This window comes from Opisthorchis viverrini (genome assembly GCF_000715545.1).
Source record: "Opisthorchis viverrini unplaced genomic scaffold opera_v5_387, whole genome shotgun sequence".
In the NCBI taxonomy this organism is placed as follows: Eukaryota; Metazoa; Platyhelminthes; class Trematoda; order Opisthorchiida; family Opisthorchiidae; genus Opisthorchis; species Opisthorchis viverrini.
This window is the reverse complement of record NW_008752044.1, coordinates 150,644-161,458: the sequence shown is the minus strand read 5'-3', so window position 1 is coordinate 161,458 and position 10,815 is coordinate 150,644. Positions and strand designations below refer to the sequence as shown.

Genomic DNA, 10,815 nt, shown 5'->3' with positions numbered 1-10,815 from the left:
TCCAGATTGCCTGAGTGAATGTCTGGAGGTGTAGGCACCTCGGAATGATTGTGTTAAGCTAGCACTAAGTCCCTCCCCCGTCCACCTTTACTCTTTTCTTTACAACAAGGCTTTCAAAAAAGTCATAGTTGTACGGCAGTGAAGCATTGGTGTTGAACATTGATGTCATGCTGTCGATGATGATGATGATGATGATCAGTTTTGAGCAATGTTTTTATGCGGTCTATGAGAATGATGAGGTTTTCGATCTAAATTGATCAGGATTGTCGGCTGCTGCCAAGAAATTTATAATCTACACTGCAAACTCGAAAATTGTTTATGAGGTGTTTTTAGCATAGCGGTTAGTCCCCAAGGTAAGAAAACCATCGAAATCGGTTCAGTACTCAGTCAATCCGATAGAGTGTGGTAAAAGTGCAAAAGTTTTGAGCAATATTTAGAACATTCAAGGAAGTAGATTGTGGGAAAATTCTTGCTTTGTCGTCAGTGGTTCTTTGCAACCAAATCATGCTCATCAACTCCACCAAACTTTTTTAAATTTTGCTCATTTCATTTTGCAGCCAACCCTGATGCTTGATTCTCAGTCAGAGAACTTAGAGACCTGCGAGGTGACTCAAAAGGATCCGGAGGTTGATCTGCCAGCTGAGCCTGTTAGTAAGGGCGCGAACATGCTGGAAATGTTTGGACTAGAGGACCAGTTGTTCAGTCGGTAATTTGTTTCGAGCCCCAACAGCGGGACGGTAATAACGCTTGGGCTATAGTACAGTTTCCGAAAGCGGACCGCCAGATGTGAGCTTGTTACAGTTTAAAAACGGTAATCAGTACGAGGTGAGTCTTAATCTGGAGGCTGCTGTCAGTTCTGTTGTTTGCGACGTCAAAGAAAACGGCAGAGCCGTCTGAAAACGGTCCTATTGCTTTTAATTAAGATACCATATGAAAAATTTGCTATTTGCACGTATGTAAAATTCAGAAAAACGTTTTGAATTTTTTCACCGCCCATCTATTTGAAGGATTTTGAGAAAGGCGCATGATGGCTAGGCATGAAAAATGCTTTCATGAGGTTACCGCAGATATGCGGATTCAAACTGGTTGCCTAATAATCGTTTATTCAATTGTTAGTTAGACAAAATTTGAAATTGTATAGGGAAATGGTGATGCTATCTACTGTACAAATGTGAGCGTGTCATAATCATGATCATCGTCAGCTGTGATAACCGCGTACTTGTCGTTCAGTGGTTGTGGCTGCCACAGTTTCGTTCACCGATGATTTTGAGAGGTGGGGTAGGTAACTGCGCATTGGAGGCGGGAGCTGGTAAATTAGTGCGTAAATACAGAACTGTGGGTGGACTGTTAAGTGGGGGGATTGGGAAGGGAGTTATGCACTAAAGGCAACAGCATGGATGCATGAGCGCCATTGAGGGCGCGACTGGGCCATGTTTGACAATGTCTCTAACCATTGATATGGCCCGTCTCAGGGTTCCCATCCAGGAATACGGCAATGATCAACGCAGCTGAGTTTGCTGGTAATGGCCCTCCCACTTCGCTGCCAAGTCATTTTTTGACCGCCTCTGGTTCCCTTCCACCCTTCACGTAGCGCTAGATTCCATTTCTTCAGCAAAATTTCTGAAAACAGCCACTCGCTTTATTCCTTGTTGTGCAACTCTCTAGGACGAACAAGCTGAATAGAACCCATTCTGTAAGTTTCTGCTGGCAGCCTCTATGCGGAAAGAAGATTTGTAAAACTTCCGGCTTCATAAAGATTACTGATGAAGGTCGATCAAAACTGAGCCTTCATGAGAATTTCGCGTTTAAAATGGCAGCAGTACATATGCGTCTCCCAATAGGAGACGCAATTCTGGTCTCATTTGAGTGATCACAATGAACGAGGCTTCACAGAAACATCATCATCATCATCGTCAGTTGCAATAACGCTTACTTGTCCTACAATGCTTGTAGCTGCCATAGTTTTAGTTGCGCATTGGAGGCGGGAGCTGGTAAATTAGTGCGTAAATACAGAACTGTGGGTGGACTGTTAAATGGGGGGATTGGGAAGGGAGTTATGCACTAAAGGCAACAGCATGGATGCATGAGCGCCATTGAGGGCGCGACTGGGCCATGTTTGACAATGTCTCTAACCATTGATATGGCCCGTCTCAGGGTTCCCATCCAGGAATACGGCAATGATCAACGCAGCTGAGTTTGCTGGTAATGGCCCTCCCACTTCGCTGCCAAGTCATTGTTTGACCGCCTCTGGTTCCCTTCCACCCTTCACGTAGCGCTAGATTCCATTTCTTCAGCAAAATTTCTGAAAACAGCCACTCGCTTTATTCCTTGTTGTGCAACTCTCTAGGACGAACAAGCTGAATAGAACCCATTCTGTAAGTTTCTGCTGGCAGCCTCTATGCGGAAAGAAGATTTGTAAAACTTCCGGCTTCATAAAGATTACTGATGAAGGTCGATCAAAACTGAGCCTTCATGAGAATTTCGCGTTTAAAATGGCAGCAGTACATATGCGTCTCCCAATAGGAGACGCAATTCTGGTCTCTTACCTACTACTAAACGAAGCAGCACTGGCTAAAAACTTGTCAGTGTGAAGTTTGTGTCCCAACAGTTGAAAGGCCATATTCGACAAACATGGAATTCATAACCGAATCTCGAAGCAAAATGTCAGTTCAGGACGCCACAGTATAACTATCTGTGTTATCACCTTGGGAACACTTGGTGTACATGTGTAGCCCTGTCGTAGCTCGAGACGGCTTCGATACCAGGTTTTCCATCACCAACTGGAATAGAGTGAAGATATGCGCAATGCGGTAGCCGACAACTTGGGATCTAGGCGAGGGCCAGAGGCGCGATTCCAGTTGGTGTTCGCAAAGTCATGGCTCCCTGAAGAAGTGTTCCTCGCTTACACCATGGCAATGATCTTGAGTCAACATTAAGATAGAGTATTCGGTAAAAAGGCGTCGTTTCTAATAAACGGTCATCATATCAATAACAACATTTCAACCCACTGGGAAGGCTTTTTCCAAACGAATGCAACCTATTTACAGCGTGTCATATGTAGAGAAAAAAACAGAATATATCTATAGTGAAAAAAGGAGAAATTTACAGCTGTTCCATCCTTTGGGATTGATCAGTAGTGCTTATCTTACGAAACTCATGGAGTTTCGAACTTACGTCATTACTTGTTCGGATTGTTGTTAATCGATTTCCCATGGCTGCACACTTTGTCCTTCCAAAGAGCAACAAACAGAAAGAGTATACTTTGACTTGTTTTCAGGTATCGTATGAATACCCAAGAACCTGGAATTTGGCGTCGAGTTTTGCATGGGGATGTTTAAAGAGCCTCTCAAACTAGCAGACGATATTCAACGATGTTTGGTTGGCTTCCTGACAGAATATTCTGTATTCGGTGTGAAACTTTATGCTCAATCAACGTGCCCACGCCTTGAATCAGTTTGCTAGTGGTTTGTACACCAGACGGCCACCTAAAGCGTCAACAGAAATACTTTTTACTGCCTTGCATGTTGAATGTTCGGACTATATCTGAGTTCAAAATCTAATGTTATTGCACAAGGTGGCAAAACATTCTCAACACAGAAAAACACGAGTTTCATAAGTGACATACAATAATCTTCCAGATATCTTGCGTAATCAGCCACGAGCGAGGGCTAAGGACCAGAGATGCGATCGATAAATTGCTTGATTGGGATGTAGAAATTTCAGCAAAATGTTTTTCTGCTTTTTTGGGCCATACAAATGCATGGGCTTATCCAAAAGGTCCGGCATTGTTCCACGTGTAGTGGTTGATGGATAAACTGATTACAAACTTGCAGAGCGACTCGGATGCTTGAAAAAGAGCTGCTAAAACTTGATTAAAACAGTAAAAATAGCCGACTCCAGTAGGTGGGATCCTTCGAAGTCCTAGGTTTTTTAGACAATGCAGTTCCTAGGAAGACTGTACGAGAACGTTGGTAACCAGAGGGCCGGATATACTCAAAGTTCGTACAAGTCCATTAGTCACACAACTAGCTTCCAGTTATGAGGAATAGTCGACTTTACCGCTTCGTTTATGGATACAATTGCCGGTCAAGGCACGAATCTAACGAATCTCTCGAGATATTAGGAAGGATTGGCCATCATAGATATTCCGATTGTGTGTTATGTGTTGATCAGTAGCGTCGCTGGACCCGTTGTCGCAGTCCAATATCTGCATTCCAACATCTGTAATATTCAGTACTTCTCAAGCGGTCTTTAGGGGGAAAACTGAGCTTGAAACATACATTCCATTCGGTTTAGGCCTGCGGCTAAAATCTGGCTTTAATATTGCGCGTACGTAAAGATTTCGGAGCAAACGATAACGGGGTATGTAGCTAATACAGCAACCTATCATAGGTGGTTTGCTTTTAGATAAAACGGAGCTAAAAATGTACTTACTCACGGGAGATGCATAAATTATCTAATGTTTTTCCGAACGTGGCATTACTCATATGGTTGCTGAAAACACCCGAAATATGCTAGTTTAAAAGGGAAATAGGGAAACCAAAAGCTTTCGTTTATAGAACCTGATATTCTCAGAATGTGATAGTAAACTAAATCATACTCCCACATTTTCAATTCCTCGCTCAGGGAAATCTAATGAACGGACGCTTACACGGTTGGGGAAAATTTACGTGGGAAGCAAGTGGGATAACATACACTGGGCAGTTTGTTAACAGTCAGATTTCTGGAAATGGACGCATGGAATGGCCAGATGGAAGGTTGGTTTTCATTTTGCAAGACTGCGACAAGTTGACCGCAATAATGTTACTCTTTCGTTAGCTATTATGAAGGGGGATTCCTACAGGGCAAAAGACACGGGACTGGAACATACCACCATCCTTCCGGAATTACGTATCGTGGAGAATGGTTAGACGGAAAGAAACATGGGAAGGTAAGCTAGATTCGGGAATTACTTGTTCAGTCAGCCGGATTTTGTGCGGTGACTGAAATGATTTTCAATGTGGATTAACCCTTTTAAAGTGCAATTCATTTGCTAAAACGAGTCCTGAGAAGGGGAAGATTAAAAGTTTTTTTATTTTGAAAACGCCATCTTTTACAACTGTTCCGGAAACAACTGTTTCCTTGGAAAGTAGACAGGGTTCCAGTAAAAAACAGAGAAACATGTCGGTTTTTCTAAAATAAGACTATTTCTTGCTGCCTGGACTTTCTCACTTTCAAGTGTTTAGGACAGTTAGTTGGTTATGAGGCTATCGTGGATGGCATCCTTTAACATCAAGCCAAAGGCCTTTTCATCATTCCGCTCACCGCCATGTAATCGTTTATCATTCCATCCTGTATCATGTACTATTCACAACAGGAGCTATCTATATTGAGTATGCAAATCAGCCATCCACTTTACGTCGAAGCAACTTGCTCTTTGGTGCTTCCCGTATTAATTCTGGTGACTCAGGCAAGTTCAAAGGCAGTTTTCAAGCTATAACTCACGATTCTCGTCTTTTGGTACCGTATGAATGAACCCTTGATGCTCAATGTCTGTTTGTAACGGGCTATTGACTGTTTGAATTTAAGACAACTTATTTTCAGTCACGTGTAAGTGCACGCCTCGTTCGAATTGTTACGTTTATATTGTTACTCTCACAGCTATATCTAACGCTGATGATCCGCATAGGATACATACAAGCTGATGCATTTCAACGGGGGAACTCTTAGTAATCTAGAGATCTTCAATGATACTTCCTTTTAGGTGGTCTCAGAGTAGTCACAAACATGTATCAAACAGCACGGACGGTGCACAAGCATACAACATGGATTTCTTATTGGTCCTGAGCCATTTACTGATGGTAGTGGATTCTAATCTGCTACCCAATTTAAGGATGGCCGTTACCAACGAATGACCCGGGTGAACCCATGATCATGCCTAGAACTATGATGGTAGAACGTATATCAGCAGGTTGTGCGCTCTTTAAATGTAATTACCACATTGGGGTAACTTGCAAGCAGCTTGTAAATCTTTGCCGTTTCTCTCGTCTAGGCCGTTCGAATTCCTCTGCGCATATCTGGGCACGTCTTGCTTAATGGTAGAACTCAGCAGGTTGTGCGCTCTTTAAATGTAATTACCACATTGGGGTAACTTGCAAGCAGCTTGTAAATCTTTGCCGTTTCTCTCGTCTAGGCCGTTCGAATTCCTCTGCGCATATCTGGGCACGTCTTGCTTAATTTTTGTCGAGAACATAGAACTTTAAACATTAGTTTGGAAGTGTATTTTGTTGCATGTTTTGTCCAGTTTGTACAACTAAGGAAAAAGCTTCTGATGTAGTCGCATCAGTTGCTTAAAAAGCGTCTATATTCCTTTTTTGAGCGGTAATTTGCGAATCACAAATGTGTTTTCCGGTTCTTGTGAAATTACAAAGGTGTGGTTTATACTTACCAGATCTGTTTTCAGGAGCTGTAAAAAATTATAGATTTCCTAAAAAACCGACTTGCCCCCCTCGAACTGATGTTATAATACCGGTCAATATAAAAACCACATGTAATCGTAAAGCGTATGTGTAAGTAAGGGGTGGATGAGAAGGAAACTTCATACAATCCTGTGTAGTGCACTGATGAGGCTATGGGACAGACTGATGACGCAGAGTACTGGTTGTTGCATGACCAAGCACTTTCTAATAATATGATAGGTACTACTGCGAGGTGGCTCAGTGGTTAGATTGCGAATTTACTGATCGGAAGATCCACGGTTCGAATCTGACTTCCGCATCTCGACTTTTTCTTGAGCAACCTGGCAGTATCCCAGACCTCGTGCTTCCTTTGGATGGCATGGCAGCTAGACACCGAAAGCCAAACGATATCCATCAATCTACTGCACATATTGCTCTAACTTAAATTCCAAAATATCGCCCACTTATTGGACGAAAAAGCAGATGAACTGAACGTTTACTAGAACCATATCTCATAGCTGAACTAATCTTATTTAGCTGTTTCGACCGAGTACCGACCCGGAGTCTCACCATGAATTGTGTTGAACTATTGATAAAGTCTTTTTCCAGAGAAGGTTCAGTGAGATATCATTCATACATCAGAGCCTAGTAAACGCCCACCATTTCTGAGTTTTGTCCACTCAGGGAATTCAAATGTGTGCCACGAGGCAATGTTACTATTCAAACAACAAAGAAATTCCAGAAGCATCCTTCGTTGTTTGTTTGTATAAATCCATGAGTCTGCCGTGCGGATGAAGAATTCATGGAAAAGACTTTAACAGCAACCAACATCATCCCGTAGGCGTACAAATTTCACACCCATTTCATTTCATTTTTCGAGGCCATGTGAATTAAAACAAAATGGAAAATGAAAAAATCATGCAGTAAAAAGACCTGTATATATTGTCATATACCCACTTTAGAGATAAGTATGTGTGTGGCAGAAGAAATTTCGTCGGTCTCGCAAATGTCCCTTCATAGAAGATCAAGACGAGGGAAACGTATTGAACATCATCACACATCTTCGATGAGCCTCATGTTCTGCTGCACATTCTGATGGAGAACATGAAAATGATGCTAAATCTGAGAGATTGCATAAAGTTCACTGTTTCGGTAATCCCGTCAGATATAAAATTTGTTCAGGATATAATTACAATAAAAATGTTTGTCTGCGTTAACGAAGCTGACATTTCAGACTGTACATTGGAGGTAAGCTTACTTGTGTGAAATGTTTCCTCGTGCTCTACCAGTCTACGACTGTGTGTCGTACGCAGTTTAGTGAGCCACACAACGCTGGGTCATCAGGTGGCAACGTTGCTTTTATAGGCTTCTGGTAGCGCGACAAAGTGAAAGGTTTGCTTTTGATCACGTCCGCACCCAGTAGTTATAAAACACGCCTGGTTATTCTAAAGCCACAAGGTGTGAGAATCTGGCGCCAGTTATATTCCTCCTCAGAATATATCTACCGAGTTCAACTTCTGGTTAAGCTGTCAACGAAAAAACCATAAGATTCCGCAATTTTTATGGTGGAATTACCTTGCGTTTCTCTTATGATGCTCTAGAGTGTTAGTTGAAGCTGTTGGGACTAAAAGGCGTTATTATAAAATTCGTCGTTAACTATACATTGCGCCATGAAAATTTGTCGCTTTTGTTCGTGTAATCGTCCTGATTTCTTCTAGATTACCGGCTGCACAAAATAGCGCAACTTAATATCCACACAACTGATCACTTTATCATTTGTTGCTTTTTACTTTGTTTGGTCGACGGACTGCACCAAACTCTCGTTTCCTTTCTCTCTAACTTTTTTTATTCTTATGGTACAGGTTTTGGTCCAGCGCATCTATCTAGGAGTAGTCCATGGGGCATTTCTCGTGTCTGGCTAGATAAGTTAGAAGTTACGACGTTCACTTTGCCATTAGTTACTATCGTACTGTTTGATTGAGTGGTTGGACATCGGCCACCTTACTTACGTGTGGCAAACCGGCACTAGACCTTTGTGAACGACACCCTTTTGCACACAGAGCTGGTAATATCGGAAGACTCAAATGGATCCCAACTGCATCTCTTGTTTATGTCACTTCACCCTGAATATGCTGTACAAAGGCCGCCTCATATTTCAGTTGGCACAGTATTCAGTGTACTGCAGCGTATTTTATCCAAGTTCACGACCAGTCTCACCCTTCTTATGGCTCATCAGATAGGCCAATTCTCCTAGTTCCCGCTGACCCTATGTCCCAAATGAAGGGGAGTTGTACATTAGTCCTGAAACACACTCAACTGCGTACCAATTTGGTTGCAATAGGAGACCAGTGAATCACAAGTGAACCATATCGTCTAACTGAAGCGCCCGAGGAATGAAGCACTCGATGGTGCCGGGACGTTTTCAGTAGTCTCATGGGTTGTGTTCCTTTAAGAAAATAGCACTCAACCTTTTCACTTCCAGAGTTTCCTCTTCTAGAGATGAAAGAAAATTCTCGGACTAGTGGTGGTTGTGTAGGAGTGAATAGGTAGTGTTTAACCCTGTCACTGGTGATGATCTGACCGCTCAGTGTCCCCGTGTATTGTCTGTTAGCCACAGCTTGCTCAGGTTTGAAACGACGAGTGAAATATTGTGTCCCAGTTAGAAAGTATCGCTTTTGGAGTGATTATTGCTCAGGAGGAGAAAATGTGTTTTAATTATATGGGCCTGTGTGCTGTTGTTTCGAAAGGAATTCCTCAGAGTTGGGTTTTTCTTGCATTAAATGTACATCACCCATACAGAGTGCGCCTACAAGAGTTGTTTTCTGCACACTATAGGTCAAGCTTCAATTGTACTTGGCGAATTTTGAAAAAATTTCTTTTTCGGGTAGGAGAATCTTTGTATTGCAAATTAATTCACTAATATACTTGCGGATAATAAGCTTATCATCACTCATCATCATTGTCAGCTGTAATAACCGCGTACTCGTCGTACAATGATTGTAGCTGTCGCAGTTTCGTTCACCGATGATTTGGGGGGTGAGGGTAGGTAGCTGCGCACTGGAGGCGGGAGCTGATAAATTGGTGTGTAAATACTGCACTGTGGGTGAACTTTTAGGTGGTTTTTGGGGTTGGGAAGGAAGCTATGAATTAAAGGCAACATCTTGGATGCACGAGTGCCTTTGAGGGCGCGACTGGGCCATGGCTGACAGTGTCTCTAACCATTGGTGTGGCCCACCTCGAGGTCCCCATCCAGGAAGACTGCAATGACCAGCGCAGCTGAGTTTGCTGCCAAATCATTGTTTGACCGCCTTTGGCTCTCTTTCACACTTCACGTGGTTGTGCGAAAAGAGAGTGGTATATTAAAATCTCAAATGATCCCCTGATAGTAATTCGGTTTGTAACCAACTTACTAACTATATAAACAACTAGCGAACGAACGAACCAACAAAATGTAGAAACAAGCAAACGGTAATTAAACAATGAGTGGGTAATTAAGCGAGTGCTCATGTTGGCAAAGGAATAAGCAATCCAGTAAGTGAGCGAGTAAATTTTATTGAAACATTTTATGTTGTTCAGGCCAAGCCAAATGAAATCCGCGGATTACTTACACCCTCAGAACAATTGGAATAACGCCATTTTTATCCTTTCTGCACAGGGTCGACTCGAATACACCAGTGATGGGTCGTGCTATTACGAAGGAGACTGGTTTGAGGACATACGCCAGGGATACGGAGTTTCCAAATACCCTGATGGAACCACATACGAAGGCGAATGGTTTGACGGGAACAGGTGCGGTTATGGAACAATGCACTGGAAAGATCGGGATGAAATATATTCAGGTCGCTGGGTCGCTGGAAAGCAGGTGAGGTTTCAACCTTTTACAGGCTAAAATCTCAGGGTCAGTTGCACGGGAAAATGCTAAACAGATAAAAGTAATCTGCGTGTGTTAAACAAATGCACACCTGACCCGTAGTTATTCGACATTAACTCCTCTACCCCCCTCCGGTTTAGCCTGACACTCAGACTACTCCAATCTAAATGAAGTTTGTCCCCTTGTTTGGACTCGCACACTAATTGAGACAAGTATAGTCTACGCTATAAAGTGTGATACTATAGTAAATGGAGAAATTTTGTTATGTAGCATGCACCGTCCCCGGTGTACCATGGCCTACGTGAACCGGTTGGTGCTAGTGATGAGATGTGTGAGGCTGGTGAGCGTTTGCTGAGGTTGCTGCGTCTGGGGCTGCTTTCTCCGTGCGTGAGTAAGCAACGCGCTAGCTCTGAGGCCTGCGTGCGCGTATGTAAAGCCGGGATCTTTGTGGTAGGTCCACTAGTGTGTGGTAACCATCCTGGCGTGGCCGCCAAATATGTAGTATGA

General features: G+C 42.8%; 3 protein-coding genes across 3 annotated transcripts; 2 read left to right on the top strand and 1 right to left on the bottom strand.

Annotated features, from left to right (window-relative positions):
• Positions 1-557: 557 nt before the first annotated feature.
• On the top strand, positions 558-9,409 carry T265_15199 (hypothetical protein; the record flags this gene model as incomplete). The annotated part of the gene is made up of 5 exons (XM_009177018.1): positions 558-706; positions 759-825; positions 4,627-4,757; positions 4,819-4,930; positions 9,404-9,409. 5 exons carry the CDS (start codon positions 567-569, stop codon positions 9,407-9,409), a joined length of 456 nt encoding a protein of 151 aa, XP_009175282.1.
• On the bottom strand, positions 2,151-7,299 carry T265_10599 (hypothetical protein; the record flags this gene model as incomplete). Its single annotated transcript, XM_009177019.1, has 3 exons — positions 2,151-2,288; positions 6,428-6,445; positions 7,267-7,299. The coding sequence occupies 3 exons, from the start codon at positions 7,297-7,299 to the stop codon at positions 2,151-2,153; spliced, it is 189 nt and encodes a 62-aa protein (XP_009175283.1).
• Positions 9,410-9,430: 21 nt separating the features above from the next.
• Positions 9,431-10,815, top strand: T265_10598 (hypothetical protein; the record flags this gene model as incomplete). Its single annotated transcript, XM_009177017.1, has 3 exons — positions 9,431-9,483; positions 10,014-10,299; positions 10,636-10,815. 3 exons carry the CDS (start codon positions 9,431-9,433, stop codon positions 10,813-10,815), a joined length of 519 nt encoding a protein of 172 aa, XP_009175281.1.